Below are 21,518 nucleotides of genomic sequence, written 5' to 3'. Positions count from 1 at the left end.
GAACTGACTGAGAGATTAGACACAGGTAAATAACTCAGACTGTGTTCCGCTAATAGCAACGTTTGGCTATTAATAAGCTCCGATGACAAATGACAGAACCTAAAAAGCGTTGAAATGAGCGCTTTGACAAATAATACTGGGCCTCATTTTCTGTTATTTTAGGTTGTGGGTTAAGACACTCAAGTTGTCTAAATGTACGTTTTAATTTGGTATCATACGGCTTGTTACACTGACCAACGATTCAGCTGGGAAGGTTTTTTGTTTTCTTTTTTCTTTGCAACGTTTTTCTGGCTCGCAAGGACCCCAGCTGGATACTCCTTAATAAGAGTATGACGAAGTTTGTTTTTGGTTTTTGTATATTCCACCTTTTAACAGGTTTGTGGATATTTAGGTTATTGTTTGTTACTCCAAGCTGTGTGTTTTGTTTTTGCTTGTTTTTTTTTTTTTTTTTATGATTTCTTTATCAGCACAGACAGAGTTAAAGATTGGGATGGGACTAAATACGGTACTAATTTCTACTCTTTTGAATACAGCATTAAGTACATAAAGTATATAATAGGTAGTAATGAGTATTAGAATTTGTACTTGGAATGTTAAGGGATCCAATAATCCAGTGAAAAGGAAAGCTATCCTAAACAGTCTAAAAAAGGACAAAATCCAAATAGCCTTTTTACAGGAAACACACCTTATGTCAATGAACATAAGAAATATCTCCGAGAGTGGGTCGGTCAGGTTTATTGCTCATCCTTTTCAACAAGTAGGAGGGGGGTAATAATACTGATACATAAAAACTTACCGTTTGTTGTTACAGACACAAATAAGGATACAGAGGGGAGAATCGTTTTAACCAAAGGAATGCTTTATGGGGAAATTATTTTGCTGGGTAGCATCTATAGTCCTAACGTAAATGATGATGATTTTTCTGCCTTACTTTTTGAACGGCTGGTTGAGATGGACTCCTCAAACATTTTGATAGGAGGTGATTTTAATTGCTCTCTTTGTCCTTTTTTGGACAGGAGTCCAGCTAGGAGCAGTCAGTCTAAAAGTGCAAGATCGCTTAAAAACGCACTAGATGAAACCGGCCTGTTAGATATTTGGAGGCATTTAAACCCTTCAACACAAGGCTTTACATTTCACTCCTTACCTCATTCATCAATGTCCCGCATTGACTATAATTTATTTCGAGGCATTTGGCTCATCTAGTGGAGAAATCAGATATAGGAGTTATTGCCATTTCTGATCATGCTCCTGTTAGTTTAGAGATGCAACCGCCCAGACCACTAAAGCGAACTATTTATTGGAAGTTAAACAGGCTATTACTTTTTGATGACAATTTTATTAAACTATTAGAAGAACAGACCGATTTGTATCTAAACATCAATGACAAAGAGGACGCTGACCCTAGAATTGTATGGGATGCTTATAAAGCCTATATGAGAGGGGTTATAATCTCATATACAAGCTGTAAAAAGAAGGAATGAATAATAATACAAAATGACCTTGAAATAAAAATTAAAAAGACTGGAAAAAGAATATTATGCATCAAAATCAGACAAAGTCCTTAAGGAATTAAAGACATCCAGGGACATGTTAAGTGACTTAGTGACAAAGAAAGCTGAGAAGGATATGTTATTTGCACAACAAAGACTATTTGAATTTGGCAATAAACCAAACAAATTCTTGGCAAGGCTGGCAAACAATGCTCCCCCTAAATTATTTATTACGGCAGTTAGGGATGAGAATGGTCAGCATCATATGGATAATAAGCACATTAATGAATGTTTTAGACAATTTTATGAGGAACTATATAGTTCTGAGACTGATTGTGACAAATTAAAAGATTGCCACTTTCTAAACAGCTTGAGTATACCACGACTAACCGAAGACCAGGCTAACTTACTGGAAGGTCCCATTACATTATTAGAAATTGATACTCCAATCATTGATACATTTCATCACTCCAATCGGGCAAATGCCCTGGAGCTGACGGATATCCCGTTGAGTTTTTTAAGGTTATGAAAGGCAAGATTAATAAATTATTACAGAGAGTATTTAATGCATCCTTTGAACACTCAAGTCTCCCGGGAACTATGTATATTGCCAATATTACAGTAATACCAAAAAAAGATAAGGACCCAGCACTGCCTTCTTCCTATCGTCCGATAAGCTTGTTAGGAGTAGACATGAAAATATTGTCAAAGGTGTTGGCCAATAGATTAGAGCGTGTTGTATCAGACATAGTAAGCACAGACCAGACTGGATTTATTAAGGGTCGTCTGTCCTCAAATAATACAAGATGCTTGATTAATATTATCAATCATCTTAATTACCATCAAATACCCGGCGCCATTGTTTCAATGGACGCCGAAAAAGCTTTCGACCGTGTCGAATGGGACTACATGTTCGAAGTGCTAAGAAGATTTGGTTTTAAACCCACTTTTATAGACTGGGTGAAGATCTTGTACAAGATGCCTGCAGCCTCTGTCTTGACAAATGGTCTTTTGTCCGTACCATTTAAACTTAGACGCGGTACTGCTCAGGGCAGTCCTTTATCACCTTTGCTGTTCTCCCTGGCTATAGAGCCGCTTGCGATAGCCGTCAGACAGAATATAAATATAGGAGGAATTTTAATAGGAACAAAACAGCACAAAATTTTATTATATGCCGATGATATTCTTTTAACTTTAACAGATCCCGATAAATCAATTCCAGCACTGGTTGATTGTATTAAAGAATTTGGACAAATATCAGGGTATAAGGTAAATTTTGAAAAGTCAGAAATAATGCCCTTAACAAACAGTGGTCAGGTCGAGCCTGCTTATGTTAAACCTTTCCGCTGGGCACCTAAAGGATTTAAGTATCTAGGAATAAAAATCACACCCAAAATTGGTCAGCTTTATGCGGAAAACATCAATCCTTTAATTAGTCACATAAAAGAAAAAGTTACAAGTTGGAAAAAGCTTCCTTTATCAATGCTTGGTAGGATTAACCTTACTAAAATGGTACTACTTCCAAAAATTTCTTATCCAGTGTCAATGCTTTTTGTGTTTTTAAATCCAAATGATCTTAAGGACATTAATAAATTGATATCAGACTTTATCTGGGCAGGCAGAAAGCCTAAGCTTAAAATGGATACTTTACAACTTCCAAAACAACAGGGTGGGTGGGGCTTACCAAAGATTGAGAACTATGTACTGTCTATTCATGCTAGAATTGTTTCAGTATGGGCAGATGAACATGATGAGACACCTTGGCTTGAGATTGAAAAAGTAATTAGTCAACCCTTCTGTCTTATAAACTTATTAGATAAACGTGTAAGAGAACTGCCTCCTGCTGTTAAAGACAATTACCTAATTAATAATGTTATCAAGACATGGAGTATTTTGAAGAAAATATTTGGGAAGTCCAAGGCTCTTAACTTTTTTGCAATTCTGGTAGATACCCCAGATTTATCAGAAGGGGGCGCTGGTCTCAATCTCAAGTCATGGCAAGAAGCTGGTATTAGGAGAATGTATGATTTGTGGGACAAAGGTAAATTCAAGACATTTGAAGATATAAGATCTCAATATAATATACCTGCCAACGATTTCTACAAGTATCTCCAGATCAGGCATTACGTAAAATCAAAGACTGGATCTCTGGAGCTACCAACGAACTGTTACTTGCTTGAAAAAACTCTTCTGGACTGTCGGAAACGTGGACGTTTTGTGTCTAGATTCTATTCTGAGTTACAGAATCTAACGGTAGACAAACTGAAACACTTACGAACAACTTGGAATATGCTGCTTAAAGTGTCAATTGACTCTGAGTCGTGGGAGGAAATAGTAATACTGCCCTCTAGAATATCAATCTGTAATAGATACAAAGAAATGCAGTTCAATATTCTACATAATGTTTACATATCACCTTATATATACAGTAAGTACACTCCAGGTGTTTCTCCTAAATGTAACTTAGCTAAAGGCACTAGATATCACTGTCTTTGGGAGTGCAAGAACATCAAGGTATTTTGGCAGGCAGTATGCAGTGAAATCAGTTTGGTGATAGGACAGACAGCCCCACTCAGCCCACTCATGTGCCTACTGGGGCTTATACCTGACCATCTGAGAGCTCACAAAGAGACTGTTCAGTTTCTCCTGATGCTGGCTCGAAAGGCTATAATGACCAAATAGGTTGGTAGCGACGCCCCCTCTACTCAGATGTGGAAGTCTCTGATATCTGAAGTTGTAACTCTAGAAAGATTGAGGTATTGTCTCAATGGTAAATTACACCTGTTTAAAAATATAGATATAATGTATGTACAACCATATGACGAGATGCTGTATGTAAAATGGAAATTGTCCACATGCCCATAGATATGGTTATTTATATCGTTTTCTGTGCTTTTTTTTTTTTAGTATGTTTTGTTTGAAATAACTAAAATGTTTAATAAAAAGAATAAAAAAAAAAAAAAAGATTTACCCTAGAATAGATTATTTTTATTTTTTTTTAATCTAAGTTTAATTTCATCTGTTGTTGATTGCTCAATTGGATACATTTTAGTCTCAGATCACGCCCTGGTGAGTTTAGAGTTGTTGCCACATATGGAGGAAAGGAAATCATATAGTTGGCACCTAAATGTATCCCTTTTGCAAAATCCTGAATTCCAACAAATGTTAAAAGATTAAATCAATGTTTATATGGAGACCAACTGGTCCTCAGTATCCTCTGTGGGCATGGCTTGGGAGGCACTTAAGGCATTTCTTAAGGATCGGATCATACAATATGCCTCATTCACCAAACAATCCAAAGCACGAGAACTTGTGGAGTTGGAAGGGAATATTAAAAGTGCAGAGACAGAGCTGATGCGCCAAATGTCGTCTGATGGCCTCAGAGAATTGACCTGACTGAAATACAGATATAATACTATTTTGATGCAGGTGGTGGAGTTTGGCTATTCAGGGCCAGACAGTCATACTTTGAGTCGGGGGACAAGGCAGGAAAACCTCTGGCTAGATATACAAAACAGAGAGTCTTTTTCTACCTCAGTAAAATTTGCTGGTGGTGAAATATGAAACAATAGTTCTATCTTGATCTCTATAGGTCCATGTCTTCGTATAAGTTGGCGACAGCCATCTGCGCTCTCGGTCTGTGGACCACCTTGAACTTAAACGGCTAAAGCACCAGATACCAACGGGTGATCCATGTATTGGTGGAGCCATTGGGGTAGGGTGTGATCAGAGCAGAGAGTGAAGGCCCACCCCAACAAGAGTGAGGACCGCCCACTTGATGGCAAGACACTCCTTTTCAACGGTGATGTACTTAGTCTCCCTCAACGAGAGCTTGCAACTAATATACAGCACCAAGTGCTCCTCCCCCTCCACCACCTGCGAGAGCACCGCCCCCAGCACTCTGTCTGAAGCATCCATCTGTTAACATAAAAGGGAGAGATAAATCAGGTGAATGTAAAAACGGCCCCCCTCAAAGTGCGACTTTAACTCGCATTAATGCCTGTTGACACTACTCCGTCCACTGGACCGGGTCTGGAACTCCCTTTTTATTGAGATCAGTCAGCGGGCTGGTGACGTCCAAATAATTAGGCACAAACCTCCTATAATAGCAAGCCAGCCCCAGGAACTGTCTCACCCCCTTTTTGGTCTTGGGTCTCGGGCAGATCGCAATCACCGCAGTTTTGTCAATTTGAAGATGCACCTACCCGTGTCCCAAGTGGAACCCCAGATATCGTACCTCCACCCGTCCAATTGCGCACTTAGGTAGCACTTAGGGTTTGCTGTGAGTCTCGCCCATCACAGCAATCTCAGGACCGCCTTCAGATGCTGCATGGGCCGATGCCAATCATTAATTTAAATTATGTCATCTAGATAGGCAGCGACATTAGCTAAATAAAAAAAAAAGAAAAAGGAAGCATCACAAATTGGTGTAAACCAAACGGTATGGAGAAGGCCGTTTTTTCACAGGAAATTCATAAAGGAGATCTGTCAATAACCCTTTGTCAAATCCAGTGTCGAGTACAATCAAGCGGTGCCCAACCGATCGAGAAAATCATCAACACGAGGCATCTGGTACGTGTCAAATTTAGACACCGCATTGACTTTTCTATAATCCACACAGAACTGGACCGACCTGTCGCTCTTAAGAACCAGAACAACCGGGCTGGACTAATCACTGTGGGACTCCTCTATTATCCCCATCTCGAGCATTGCGTCTAATTCCTCCCGGACCACTTTTTTCTTGTGCTCGGTAAGTTGGTAGGGACGGCTACGTACCGGCTCAGTCTTGATGTGGTTCTGTATGATATTTGTATGACCCGGCAGAGGAGAAAACATGACCGCAAATTCTTCCCGCAACTTGGCCACCTCTGTGACTTGATACGTTGAGAGGTGGTCTCCGCAAGCGACCGGGGCGATATGACTGGGTTTTGTGATCACCTCTGGACCGAGCTCTGGTCTATAATTTCATTAGGTTGAGGTGGTATATTTGACGTGTGCCCCCTCTATAGGTTCGTTCCACCTCATAATCGATATGCCACTCTACGTGTGACCTCAAAGGGCCCTTGCGGCTTAGCAAGTAATTTGGAGCTCGATGTGGGAATACGAGCACTTTGTCTCCCGGTGCAAATTCCCATAGCATTGTTCCCGTTATACAGTTGGCTTTGACTTCCTGAGCTTGGAGAAAATGCTCCTGTGTTAGCTGCCCCAAAGTTTGGAGTTTTGCTCTAAGATCAAGAATGTATTGATCGTGCTTATTGTTTGAAGGACCCTCCTCCCAAGCTTCCCATATGACATTGAGCACGCCACGCGGGTGCCACCCGTACAGCAGCTCGAATGGGGAAAACCCTGTCGAGGTTTGTGGGACCTCTCGCACTACGAATAACAGGGGATCGATATGTCCCAATTTCTAGCATCCTCGTGCACAAATTTACAAATCATATTTTTTAGGGTTTTATTAAATTGCTCTAACAACCCATCTGTCTGTGGATGGTAAACACTAGTGCGGATCGACTAAATAATACGTTGAGAGGTGGTCTCCGCAAGCGACCGGGGCGATATGACTGGGTTTTGTGATTACCTCTGGACCGAGCTCTGGTCTATAATTTCATTAGGTTGAGGTGGTATATTTGACGTGTGCCCCCTCTATAGGTTCGTTCCACCTCATAATCGATATGCCACTCTACGTGTGACCTCAAAGGGCCCTTGCGGCTTAGCAAGTAATTTGGAGCTCGATGTGGGAATACGAGCACTTTGTCTCCCGGTGCAAATTCCCATAGCATTGTTCCCGTTATACAGTTGGCTTTGACTTCCTGAGCTTGGAGAAAATGCTCCTGTGTTAGTTGCCCCAAAGTTTGGAGTTTTGCTCTAAGATCAAGAATGTATTGATCGTGCTTATTGTTTGAAGGACCCTCCTCCCAAGCTTCCCATATGACATTGAGCACGCCACGCGGGTGCCACCCGTACAGCAGCTCGAATGGGGAAAACCCTGTCGAGGTTTGTGGGACCTCTCGCACTACGAATAACAGGGGATCGATATGTCCCAATTTCTAGCATCCTCGTGCACAAATTTACAAATCATATTTTTTAGGGTTTTATTAAATTGCTCTAACAACCCATCTGTCTGTGGATGGTAAACACTAGTGCGGATCGACTAAATACCCAACAATACATATAGCTTGCATAGGATTTCTTTCGGAAACCCCACTTGGGAGATTATTTTGAAGAGTGCCTCCACAACACTGAATGATGAGATTTTGCACAGGGGCACTGCTTCTGGACATCACGTTGCCTAGTCCACCATGATTAATACAAAGTCCATGTGCTGACTGTTCTAATGGCCTGACGAGGTCCATGCCAATTCTTTCGAAGAGGACCTCGATTAATGAGAGGGGGGCAATGGTGCTCTTGGTGTGATCACTGGATTCACCAGCTGACATTCACTGCAAGTCGCACACCACCTACGGACAGCCCCGCGAAAGCCCGGCCAATATAAATTGGCCATTAGTTGGTCCAGTGTTGTCCTCTCCTCTAAGTGAATGCCATCGGATTATAGTATGGTTCCTCTCCCAAGATTACTGCAATTGGAAACAGGTGTTAGTCATAATCTGGCTTAACACTTTCATTTTCTCCAGATGAACGCTCATAAATTAAGAAGAGGCTAATCAACCACATGGACAGAGCTGCCAGAGCAAAAAAGAAAGAGATGTCAGTCATGTCCTGCTACAAAGGGCAGGAAAGTGAGCATGTGCACCGCTTGGGGTGGGCTAACGAATGTATTCAGTAAAGGCCTGAATGTTTTTATCACTTGTAGTGGTGACTAAAGCGGTGGGCATACTGTGCAAAATCAACACCTCAACAAAAACATTTTTTAGCGCAAAGAAGGTTATTAAGCACAATTTATGATAATAGTGCTCTCAGATTTTACTGCTGATTTGAAATATGACCTTTGACCATAATCTTGAGCATCCGTTTTGGAGACTTCGGTCTTTTCCCAATCAAGTAGATATGAGATGCACTAGCATGACTGGAAATAGCCTCCCGAGAGTGTTCCAAAGATGGCCGACAGTGGACTTGCTAAAAAGCCTTTGTTAAACTGAACTACATGTGCATTCAACGGTTTGAACTGCACGCATTCCAGCCAGTCAGAATACACTTATATTTAGTAAATAAAATAGATTAACCACACTGCATTTTTCAAAAAAACATTTTAGTATTCCATAATCCACATTCACATTCACTTTAAATATTTGAATATAATGCTGCCTTTGATTAATGTATTTTCATTGTCACACAATGCAGCATCCAAGCAACATAAAAATACTTTAAAATAGTATATTAAATTATTTCTAAAGATTTAAATTTTATGCAAGAAACGTGAAACATGTCAAACATGTTTTTTCACGTTCAAACAATGATTGAACTTTTTTACTAGACAGAGGTAATGTTCAGAATAGCATACTACCATACTACTCTTAAGAAATACAGGGTATACTATGCTGTATGCAGTAAACTAGTGTTCTCATTCTTAACACAGGGCAAACTCGAACTTGTATCATATACATGAGCACCAAGGCTAAATGTATCAGGACCATGCGCAGGACCACCAATATAACTGAAGTCCAAAAACTGCTTACGATAGTTTGTCACATTCCTCCTCTATTAAGCATTTTAAAGGGACACAGATAGATTTGACTTTACTCACGATGGCTGTGGGCGCAGCTGCCACCACCCAGTACAGGATGATTGGAGGAATGAAGCTGCTCTCCTCCGCCCCGGGGTAGGGCTTCATCAGGTCAGCATCATTACAGAAGAAGCCCTGGATGTGGATCCCAAATATGTCCGTGCATTCAAAGTAGTACATCAGAAGCACTGTCCCGGCCATGATGACTAACTACAGGAGAATTGGAAAAAGAAACAAACATAAGTTTGGTTTATTCATGGTACCTAAGGAAATTTTCATGAATACGGTACATTTTGGTTGCCCATGGCTGTTTTAAACCATTATTCAACATACAATTATCATGGCATTAAAAGTAGCTAGTTTCAAACATATCAAAAGTCAATAATTTGAGATGTGCTGGAAATGACACTGTGATGAGAATTTCCATGACTTTCAGCCGTGGACAAAAGTATTGGCAGTGACATAAATTTTGTGTTTTGCAAAGTTTTCTGCTTCAGTATTTGTAGATTATTTTTTCACATGTTTCGATGGTATACTGGAAAACAATAATAAGCATATAATACGTTTTAAAGGCTTTTATTAGCAAAAACACTCAATTTATGCAAAGAGTCAATATTTAAGGTGTTAAGGTGAACCCATTGTTCTTCATAACCTCAGCAATTGCTCTCACATGCTGGATAAGCTTCTGGGCCAAATCCTGACTGATGGCGATCCATTCTTGACTTATTAGTGCTCGGATTTGATCACAATTTGTGGGCTTCTGTTTGTCCACTCACCTTTTGAGGATTGACCACAGGTTCTCTATGGGATTAAGATCCGGGGATTTGCCTGGCCATAGTTCCAAAATTTCAATGTAAGGATCTCCGAGCCACTTCATTATCACTCTTGCCTTGTGACATGGTGCTCCATCATGTTGGAAAATGCACGGATCACCACCAAATTGCTCCTGGGTCATTGGGAGAAGATGCTCTTGCAGGACGTTTTGATACCAGTCTTTATTCATGGCAGTGTTTTTGGGAAGAATTGTGAGAGAGCCCACTCCCTTGGATGAAAAGAAACCCCAAACATGGATGGCCTCAGGATGCTTCACTGTTGGCATGACACAGGACTCATGGTAGCATTCACCTTTTCTTCTCCTGACTATCAATTTTCCATATATCCCAAACAGTCGGAAGGGGGCTTCATCAGAGAAAATATCTTTGCATCAGTCTTCTTCTGTCCAATCCTTGTACTTCCAGCAGAATTTATTTCTGTCCTTGATGTTTTTCTTGGAGAGAAGTGGATTCTTTCCTGCCCTTCTTGACACCAGGCCATTGTCCAACAGTCTTTGCCTCACTGTGCATGCAGATGCACTCACACCAACCTGCTGCCAATATTGAGCAAGCTCTGCATTGGTGGTGACATAATTCCTTAGCTGACTCCTCAGGAGGAGACGGCCAGGGCACTAACTGGACACTATGGGGCGTCCTGAAGCCTTCTTCACTGCAGTTGAATCTCTCTCCTCGAAGTTCTTGATGATCCGGGTAAATGGTTCTTTCAGTTGCAATATTCTTTGCAGCAATTTTCTTGCATATGAGGCCATTTTGATGCAAAGCGATGATGGCTGCATGTCTTCTTTAGAGGTAACCATTGCTAACAAGAACACAATGATTAGAAGCACTTCATTCCTCCTTTTATAGCAAAAACTCTGCTCTTATAATCCAATCAGAATGATAGAGTGATTTCACCTGACTAGTATTCGTTCACACTTTCCCAGGTGCTGCTGATATGATTAGTTAAATTATGTTGGCTGGTCTTTTTGTGCCAGGACCAAAAAATAGTGAAATTTGATAAAGTTCATTTTATTTGGCCAATGAAGCTTTTTGAAATGATTTAAAATGCATCTGATCACTCTGCACAATAATCTAGAAACAATGTGAATCAACACCACAACAACTGAAGCGGTAAAATTTGCGAAACACAACGTCACTGCCAATACTTTTTAAAATACTTTTTGGCCACGGCTGTACATCCACTGTTGGACATTGTTAGGAGACAAACAAACATATGTATAGAGTGTGATACATTTTTTTTAATTTACTTTCTAGAAATTCACAGTGCTAAAAGTGCCCAAAGAAACCCCCATTAACCTTTTGTTTGACCCTGTTACCGCATTATTTTCAACCCATTAGGGTTGTAACATTCCTTACAGGAATAGTTCACCCAAAAATGAAAATTCTCTCATCATTTACTCACCCTTATGCCATCCCAGATATGTGACTTGCTTTCTTCTGCAGAAAACTAATTAAGATTTTTAGAAGAATATTTCAGCTCTGTAGGTCCAAACAATGCAAGTGAAACCAAACCATTTTGAAGCACCAAAAAAACACATAAAGGCAGCATTAAAGTAATCCATATGACTCCAACGTTTAGGTCCACAAATTCTTAAGTAATCTAATCACGTTTGGATGAGAACGGAACTAAAAGAAACTTAAGTTTTACTATAAATCTTGACATCAGCAGTCACTTTGCTGATCTTGATTTCAAGCTTGATTACACCTCCTATAGTGCCATCTAACACTCTGTGTATGCATCAAGTTTGCATGTATGGACCCACAAAGTTGAGATATTTTTCAGAACAGTTTTGTGTGTGTTCTGGAGAAGAAAGAAAGTCATTCACATCTGGGATGGCATGGGGGTGAGTAAATGGTAAGAAAATGTAAATTTTTTGGGTGAACTATTCCTAAATTCTGACACAGATTAAGAAAAGTAAATCAAATTTTTAACAAATACTGTTGTGTTGACAGCATTTCTCAAGCTCAGTCAGTCAACCTGAGCAGGAAAGTTTACAGGAAATATTAGTTAGAATAATTATAAACCAACATTTGGTTCCAAACTATCTAGCCTACAGTAAGTTGGACTAAATTTGCAACCCTACAACCCTTTATGGCAAAATGAGGGTTTTAAACTGTAATAAATATGTCCCAAAATTTGGTAACAGGGTTGCAAAAAGTGTAAACGTCTAGGTTACGTATGTAACCTCCGTTCCCCGATGGAGGGAACGAGAAGTTGTGTCAGAGAAGCGACACTAGGGGTCTCTCTTGAGCGCCGATATTCACCTCTGATCTATGAAAAAAGGCCAATGAGAAGTTGGCAGCCGGTATTTGCATGTCCCGCCCCCAGACATATGGGTATTTAAGCGGCGCAAATACGGGAGTTCATTCAGGATTTTTCTGAGGAGCCGGAAATGGTCCAGCCACAACAGTGGCTCGGCTCAGCGACGTGGCGGGGAAGACACAACGTCTCGTTCCCTCCATCGGGGAATGGAGGTTATATACATAACCTAGACGTTCCCCTTCTGTCGCTTTCTCCACGTTGTGTCAGAGAAGCGACACTAGGGGTCCACTTATAAAAGTGCCATGCGCTGAGCCGTGTACGTGAACTGCTGATACAGGAGCGAGCAGGTATTCTTATGTGCAGGACGACCAACTGTATCAGACTGCACATACCCTTCCCCAATGCCCCATTCAAGCCATCAGAATCCTTATCGTTACCCTGGAGGGGGAACAAGGTGATGGCCGCCAACCTGGGAACGGGCCAGCCTGGCTGGGCCTCTTTTCTCTCTATGTTTCTCGCCATAGAGCAACTATGGCCGGGGCCCTTACACGCATTGAGGGAAGGGGGTCTTAGCCCTTCTTTAAGGGGAGAAGACCCTGCGGAGGCCACACCTACCCGGCAGGGGAGGCAAAGAGTGGCAAATGCATCACATGGCCTAACAGGACCGATGTGGAAAAGTTGGTGCGGTGGTAGATCCAGCCTCGTAGAGGGGGGAAGCATACAGCACGGCAACCGAGGCAGCTGTAGCTGCCTAAGGGAGACACGGGAGTCAGCTCGTGAGGGGACAGTACCGTAGAATTACACACAGGGGGAGTCCGAGCAGGAGGCCTTACCTGCAGAGCACCTATTCCAGTACAGGGTAGCTTTGGGTACCCATAGTGGCTTGGGTCGGCGAGTTGCTCCGCTGAACTGCGGACCCAAAAGGGCTAGGGAGGAGTCAACCAGCGACCCGAAGATGGGGTCTCCTGGGAACGGAGGCGCACTATTTTACCTCGGCTGAGGGAAAGGGCGCTTGGCGTAAGCGATTCACCCGGCCAGAACGTCAGCGTGTTACCGAGTTCTACGGGCTCGGACCTGAGAAAACACGGGATGATACTGACTCAACACGGAGATTGTAAAATCTTGAGAAAGTGTTAGGTGTTGCCCACCCTGCTGCTCTGCCGATGTCTGCTAGGGAGGTGCCCCTGGCCAGTGCCCATGAGGACGCAACACCCCTGGTGGAGTGAGCTCGGACCCGCAAGGGGGGGGCACGGCCTGGGTGTGATAAGGCAATTAAATGGCGTCGACAACCCAGTGGGCAAGCCTCTGTTTGGAGACAGCGTTCCCTTTCCGCTGTCCCCCGAAGCAGACAAAGAGCTGCTCAGAGCGTCTAGTGCTCTGCGTACGGTCCAGATAAATACGCGCGTACTGGACTGAAAGGGTTGGGTCTGCCTCCTCCCGGGACAGCGCTTGAAGGTTCACTACCTGATCCCTGAAGTGTATGGTAGGAACCTTGGGCACATAGCCCGGTCGCGGTCTTAGGATCACGTATGTGTCTGCTGGACCGAACTCCAGGCAAGTGTCGCTAACAGAGAACGCTTGCAGGTCCCCGACCCTCTTGATGGAGGCGAGCGCGATCAGCAGGGCAGTCTTGAGAGAGAGGGCCCTGAGACCAGCTGAATCTAGTGGCTCGAAGGGGGGTCTCCGGAGGCCCGTGAGGACGACCGAGAGATCCCAGGAGGGAAATAGGTTAGGCCGGGAGGGAGTTAGCCTCCGGGCACCTTTGAGGAACCTGACAATTAAGTCGTGCTTACCAAAAGACTTGCCGTCTATCGTGTCATGGTGAGCTGCGATGGCGACGACATACACCTTGAGGGTGGAGGGGGACAGCCTCCTCTCCAGCCTCTCCTGTAGAAACACGAGCACTGACCTAACCATGCACTTCTGTGGGTCTTCGGCTCGGGAAGAACACCAGTTCGCAAACAGACGCCAATTCAGGGCGTAAAGATGCCTGGTTGAGAGGGCTCTGGCTTGGTTGATAGTATCTATGACGGTCGGTGGTAGGCTGGCTAGATGTTCCGCACCCCGTCCAGGGGCCAGATGTGGAGGTTCTAGAGTTCTGGGTGCGGGTGCCAGAGCGTGCCCCGTCCCTGAGAAAGGAGGTCCTTCCTCAGGGGAATTCGCCAGGGAGGGGCTGTCGCGAGGAGCGTGAGGTCCGAGAACCAAGTCCGGGTGGGCCAGCAGAATGACTTGCTCTTCGTCCTCCCTGACCTTGCATAGCACCTGTGCAAGAAGGCTCACTGGGGGAAATGCGTACTTGCGCAGCCCTGCGGGCCAGCTGTGTGCCAATGCATCTGTCCCGAGGGGAGCCTCTGTCTGGGCATACCAGAGCGGGCAATGGGAGGTTTCTTGGGAGGCAAACAGGTCTACCTGGGCCTTGCCGAACCGGTCCCAGATCAGCTGGACCGACTGGGGGTGGAGCCTCCACTCTCCGCTGGGCAAGCTTTGTCTTGACAGTGCGTCCGCTATCACATTGAGGTTGCCGGGGATGTGAGTGGTGCGCAGTGACTTGAGTCGCTGCTGACTCCAAAGGAGGAGACGACGGGCGAGCTGTGACATTTTTTGCTGTGATTTATGTAGGCTACCACTGTGGTGCTGTCTGTCCTGACTAGGACGTGTTTGTCTCGAATTAATGGGAGAAAATTCCTCAGGGCAAAGAGAACAGCCAGCAGCTCTAGGCAGTTGATGTGCCAACGCAGCGGGGCCCGGTTCGAACGGCCCGCAGCTGCGTTCCCATTGCACACGGTGCCTCAACATAATTTGGAGGCGTCGGTTGTGACCAGAACGCGTCGGGACACCTGCTGCAAGGGGACCCCTGCCCGTAGAAAGCAGAGGTCTGTCCAGGGTTTTGAGGGTTTGGCGGCAGGCGGTGGTAACTTTCACATTGTGCGTGCCACGGCGCCATGCTCGTCTCGGGACTCGAGTCTGGAGCCAGTGCTGAAGTGGTCTCATATGCATCAACCCAGCGGTGCGGCCGCCGCGGAGGATTCCATATGCCCCAGGAGCTGTTGGAATCGTTTTAGAGGGACCACGGTACCTGGCTTGAGGGAAGCGAGGCATTTCAGCACCGACTGAGCACGCTCGTTGGAGAGACGTGCTGTCATTGAGACTGAGTCTAACTCCAAACCGAGAAAAGAGATGCTCTGGACAGGGGTGAGCTTGCTCTTTTCCCAGTTGACCTGAAGCCCCAAACGGCTGAGGTGCCTGAGCACCTGGTCTCTGTGCGCGCATAGTAACTCTCGCAAGGGGGCCAGGATGTGCGAGGGGACAGAGACAGGCCGAAGGGGAGGACTTTGTACTGATATGCCTGGCCGTCGAACGCGAACCGTAGAAAGGGTCAATGTCGAGGGCGAATTGAGACGTGGAAGTACGCGTCCTTCAGGTCTACCACTGCGAAACCAATCTAGATGCCGGACGCCAGATAGAATTTGTTTCTGGGTGAGCATTTTGAACGGGAGTTTGGACAGAAAAACTTGCAGGTCCAAGATCGTAAGCCGCCGCCTTTCTTGGGTACAACGAAGTAAGGGCTGTAGAGACCCTTCTTCGTTTCGGTTGGAGGGACAGGCTCTATCGCGTCCTTGATTAGAAGGGAGGCGATTTCTTCACGCAGGGACTGGGCATGTTCGCCGTGTACTGTGGAAAAATGAACGCCCACGAAGGGGGGCGGAGGCCTGGCAAACTGAATTGCGGAACCGAGTCGAATGGTCCGGTGCAGCCAGCGTGACGGGCTGGGCAGTGAAAGCCACGCCTCTAAACTCCGTGCTAGGGGCACCAAGGGGACGAGTATTTTGGACGTACCCGGCGGGGGCTTCGCAGCGGTGCGGAACAGGTAATGCGGCATCGGGAGGCAGTGAAGCGGCCCGAGGCTCCGGTGCTGAGAATAGACTCAAAGCACTTACCTTGCTCCACGCACCCGGCAGGGGGCGGGTCTGTAACTGAGGAGGAGGTCTGTTGTTGGCGTCCTCTGGACTTGTCTGAACCGGTCGGCCGGGGAACAGTCATGGGGCTGAAGGCGGGGATGCCGCGTCCAGGAAGCCGGGACTGTTGAGGCCTGAAAGCAGAGTGTCGTGAGAACGGCATTTGCGGGCCAGGTGACCCAGAGACAACAAGGAAATAGCTCTATAGAGTGTAACGAATTTAACAAAAAAATTCTCTTCCCGGCCCTCCACCGGGGAACGGAGCGGTCTTACCAGATCCGGAGCTACCGTCTTGTCTCTGGGTCGGTCATCTCAGGAGCGCCTGGGAGCCTTCCGGGTCCTCAAGGGGGTCCGTGAGATGATGGGTGTCCAAATTCTGCGGGGAGCTCGACGCTGGGGCTGAGAGCTGGGCCCACTCTCTATGTTAGTTGAGGCGGAGCACCACTTTCTTTCTTTCTTGAAAGCCGCAGGAGGATGCCCTCGGCGAGCAGACAGGGCATGGCCCTTGGCGGCAGGTTTGCGGCAGGGCAAGATGTGTGAAATAGCCTCCGTCTGTTTCTTCACCACTGAGGACTGCTGGGCGGAGTCGTCAAGTGGTGTCGCCGAATGGACGGAGCTGGGAGACGGGGGCGTTTGAGAAAGCGTGCTTTGTCTGCCTCCTGTACTGCGACCAGGCTGTCCATCGTTGTGTTTCTGGACCACGGGAGTGGCCATCGCCTGTTTGAGTGCAGTTCCTGCAGCACGTCAAGGACAGGACTACCCAAGTGCAGATTTTGAAGTGCCCTGGCCCGGTGGACTTGCAGGAGGGGGCCATGGCGTGCAGGGGGGTTCGGTCTGGGACCGTTCTACCACCGAGGGTAGCGAGAGCGGAGGAGCAAGTTAGCTGGGCTTGCTCAGCTTGTCATGCACGTCCGGGAAGGAACCGGGGGGGCGCGGCTGTGAGCGGTGCACATGCCCGCGGAGCCAATTAAGCCCGGGGAAGCATAGCGGACCTCTGTGCGTCAGGCTCAGACTTGGGCAGAGACCCGAAGGTGGCGGCCCAGGCGAGTTATCTGCATCCGACGCCACTGTTACGCTCTCAGATGCAGCGGTGATGTCATCATCCAATGCCGGGGAGCTCGAGGGACCGGACAGTAGGCCGTTAAGCGGATCGCACTAATCCCGAGCTCGGGGGAAGCAGGCAGCGTGCCGGGGAGGTGGGAGGTTTCGAGGGGATTTACCAGGCGAAAGCGTCCCGTTATTCTCCCCTAGATCGTATTTCACCGCCCGCGGCGCCTGCCTCAATCCCGTAGGAAGGGGGCGAGGCGTGGGGGGGCGGCTGAAATGGCTCTCTCTCACTACAAGCGAAAGCAGAGATCGCAACGCTGCTGCGGTTATGTTCTCGCACTGAAAACATAACCCATTGGAGAGAAAGCCGCTGTTGTGCGCCATAAAGTCCAACAGCATGCAGAGCGTCAGAGGATTAAACAGGAAGTTGGTGTGTAACTCGCAGCAGACTGCATGCACAACCATCGGCTCCGAAGAAATTTTCTGAATGAACTCCCGTATTTGCGCCGCTTAAATACCCGTATGTCCGGGGGCGGGACATGCAAATACCGGCTGCCAACTTCTCATTGGCCTTTTTTCATAGATCAGAGGTGAATATTGGTGCTCAAGAGAGACCCCTAGTGTCGCTTCTCTGACACAACGTGGAGAGAGCGACAGAAGGGGAACCACATTTAAAGAAATAGAAAATAAAACAGCTCACGTAATATTGTTTTACCTCCTGAGGTTAACGATCAACATTTTCTGAAGTTTAAGCACCTCCTTTGATTGATTTCTTAAAAAAATTATAAAAAGAAAAAAGTTTCCGGCCCTATTTTGTAACCTTTTCACTGAAAGTGTCCTGTAGAGATGTGCATTTCACGCAGCCCATCTCAAGCAACAGCTCCATTCCCCAAACTACATGTGAGCAGCTGTGCCCATCTGTTCTTAAGTTTGCATTCGCCACTTACATTCTCTCTTTCAATTAAAGTAAAACACCCTTCATTGCTTTCATTGCCAGCAGGGTTACATAAATAGCTTTTAAAAAAAAAACATGCCAGATGTCGTGTCGACAGAAGAGATGAAGGCATGGTTTGTTAAAGTGATGTATTATGTAACATATGTTGCTCTTTACAGCATTCATTAGACTTTTCCTCAACATGGCTGCTTCCCTTCCTCTTTACAAGCCTGTTAAGTGTTTTGTTCACTTTTTTTTTGGAAGAGCACATTAAATGTCCCAACAAGTACTGTCTGCACTTTTTAAGCCAATTAGAAACACTCTGCCAGTCAATAGGTGTGTTCAATTTCATGCATCACTGCGCAGACCATTCTGCACCAGACTTGAAGCAGTGCATGTTGGTTCGAAATATTGTCCAACTTGAGACTGCACCACTGCCAATTCATTTAATTAGATTAGTTCATGTGTAGAGTGAAGGGTGAGGGTCGAAATCCCTTGTCTCTTCAGATATATCAATACATATATATATCCTTTTATATCAATATCTATCTATATTCTGTTGCTTAACTTCTTTAATAAAATGATGAATTAACTATATGCATGATCACATAATCAATTATGATTTTTATAGGGGAATGTTAAACATATGTTCCAGATGTATTCTGTGGTTGATTTTTACCTGTCCATGACTAATTATATGATTTAAAATCCTATGTAATAGCACTTGAATAAGTAGAAGTGTAAATTTTCTCTTATTATTTCTTTAAGGGAAGGAATGCATGTTATCTCTTTCCTCTCCTTTGCCTGAGGGGTGAATATTTTGTATCTCACTGTTTTGGTTAAAATGACCTGATAAATGTGTGCTCTGGTTCCCTTGTGCGCAGAGAAACACTGTTGTACGTCAGTGTTTTGTGTGTGCGTATTGACCTTCTACCCAGGTTTTGAACCCAGGGAGACACAGCAGGCAGACTCGAAGACGCCCGAGACCATCTGCGAGGTCACTTCAGATGTAAATCTCGGGCCAGGACGACAATTGCGCTGATTAATGTTGATGTGCTATAGCTATCTATATGTTGTGACTTTATGCTCTGTTAGCCAATCAGGAGTGAAATAATAGAATGTACTCCTTGCAAATGGTATAATTGATGTAAGATTTTGTGTAAGGTATGAGTTAGCTTTCGATCTCCTCGTGAGACTTTGCCGCTGGCTGTACCAATTTCACTGCAAACTATTCTTCAGTAAATTTTGGATTCTTTGATTGAACTTCTGACTCCTGGTGGTTTTCTTTCTCCATATCTGATCGGGTCATAACTGTTATACCCCTAACAGTTTGGTGGAGGATTTAGCGGGCAATCACTCCGTGGTGGCATCTCTGGCAAATCAGCAAACAAGGTAGGAAGTTTTTTTTAATTGTTAGGGCTGTCTGACTGGAAGAGATTTTGAAGGGGAGCGGAGAGCTTCACTCCGACGAGGCGTGTGAAGAGTAATTAATTATACTATTGAGAGTATAAGAAGTCGCTGAGAGTGCTGTTTAAGTGGCAACAGCAAACAGCGCAAGTGAAGTCAGCTGAGAGTGCTGTTTAAGTGGCAACAGCAAACAGCGCAAGTGAAACGTGCTCTGTGAGGGGGCCCAGGTGGGCATGGGTGAAGCACCACCCCGGCAGAGTGCGTCCCTGGACGAGAGGTCCAGTGGCACCGTAAACCTGCTCAGTCTCTTCCAACTCAGATAGGGGTACCCCGAGCTTAGTGAATCAGGCAGTTAGGGATTCAGATATTAGTTATAAAATAAAATAAAATACAATAGGGATTGTTTTGCCAGGGATGCATCAGGAGCGGTCCCAAGTAAGTAAATAAATGGTGACCCTAATTGGTATGGATCAGTATATGTGACCAGGATGTTTGTGAAGAATACTTTGTGGTGAAATTGGTAGAAATCCAGTATTGTTGCTGCTATAGTTAATTTATCCACGTAAAATATTTGCTGCTAAAATCTTTTCGGTAGTGATTTTCAACCGTGACCAAGAAAAATGTCTGATAAAGGGAATTGTCTGAGTAGTTCTGACCAAAACGAGCAGGGCACACGCTGTAAACAGCTCTGCTCTGACGGGCTCAAATCAATGAAATGTGCACAACTCATTAAGAAAATGGTCAGTCAGGGGTTTCATTCTGATTGGAACGTCATGCAGCAGATTGACTGGCTGCGGAACGAAAAAGACGCTGATAGGGCCAAATATCTATCCGTGTTTGCCTATTCATGGATTTGTAAACTGGGTGGTATACCGTTTAAGCCATGAAAAGGCAATTCCAAATGTGATGGATGGATGGTCTAGTTTGATTGCCCAGCGAGTGGCAAAAATTATTGGGCAGGAAGTCGGCTGTGATCTGGGTAGTTTAAGTAAGGGTTTGGAGGCTGTGTGTGAAAAAGCGGAAAGTGCTGTGAAAGATGAGACAGTTCTCCGCCCTTCCTTGGCCCCCACCTTCTCTTCTCAGACTGTTCAGGCGGCGGCTGCTTTCAGCGCTGTTGATCAGACTGATAATCAGAACGATGGGCCATATGCTGAGGCGCGCAGATTGTTGAATGTGGCTGTTTCGCGCCCCCCACCTTATAACTGTCAGTGGAAGTGGAAATGAGTCCCCGCAATAACATAACCTGCTATAATTGTGACGAAAAAGGTCATACCTCTAGAGATTGCACCAAGCCTGTTGCCAGATGCAGAAATTGTAACAGAGAGGGCCACATTGCTAGACATTGTCGAAGTGGTAAACAAAAAAAAAAAAATCACAGAAAATGAGAGTGTGAAATTTTAGAAGATTTTCTGGGCAGAAAATGTGTGTGTGTGCTCAGCTTGCCTGGCAGAAAAACAAATGCAGTTCTATTTTGATAGCAGGGAACACTGAGACACTTTATCAGTGATCAAGGCCAAAGAGCGTTCAGCCTCAGTCACCATTCACTTTCATTGAAAAAAAAAAAAAACACAATGAAACTGAATGTGGTCTGCTGTGAGCAGCTGTGGGCCCCTGTGTGAGAGAATGCATTAAAGCAACAGATTGGGCTAAATAAATGCAGGCGTGAAACACAGCAAAAGTATAGGAGTATTTATGAAGATGAATGTGGTCTGAGGTGTTCAGTCTCTAGCAACCTTCTTAACATTTCATTTTGTATTCCAGCTAGCCGATGATGAGTGTGAAGGATGCCTTATTTTGACTGACACAGGCGTGACTGTATCAATTACAGATCTCGATCTTGAGATCACTTCTAACACTGTGTAAAAAGCCACTGTATGGCATACTTTGCAGATGATAAGTGCAGATTT

General features: G+C 45.0%; 1 protein-coding gene across 7 annotated transcripts in view; it reads right to left on the bottom strand.

Moving 5' to 3' along the window:
- The window catches only part of LOC127635633 (phospholipid phosphatase-related protein type 1-like), a 206,971-nt gene that overhangs the window by 24,685 nt on the left and 160,768 nt on the right, over positions 1 to 21,518 (bottom strand). For all 7 annotated transcript variants that reach the window (XR_007969508.1, XR_007969507.1, XR_007969509.1 and 4 more), the window contains one exon: positions 9,193 to 9,381. Coding sequence is in view for 4 of the 7 variants with exons in the window: in XM_052115794.1 (XP_051971754.1) it covers positions 9,193 to 9,381 (189 nt within the window). In the remaining 3 variants the exon portion in view is untranslated. The remainder of the gene's footprint in view (positions 1 to 9,192; positions 9,382 to 21,518) is intronic.

Source organism: Xyrauchen texanus, chromosome 43 (assembly GCF_025860055.1).
Source record: "Xyrauchen texanus isolate HMW12.3.18 chromosome 43, RBS_HiC_50CHRs, whole genome shotgun sequence".
Lineage (NCBI taxonomy): Eukaryota > Metazoa > Chordata > Actinopteri > Cypriniformes > Catostomidae > Xyrauchen > Xyrauchen texanus.
Note: the sequence above shows the minus strand (reverse complement) of the source record. Positions and strands in the feature narration are given on the sequence as shown.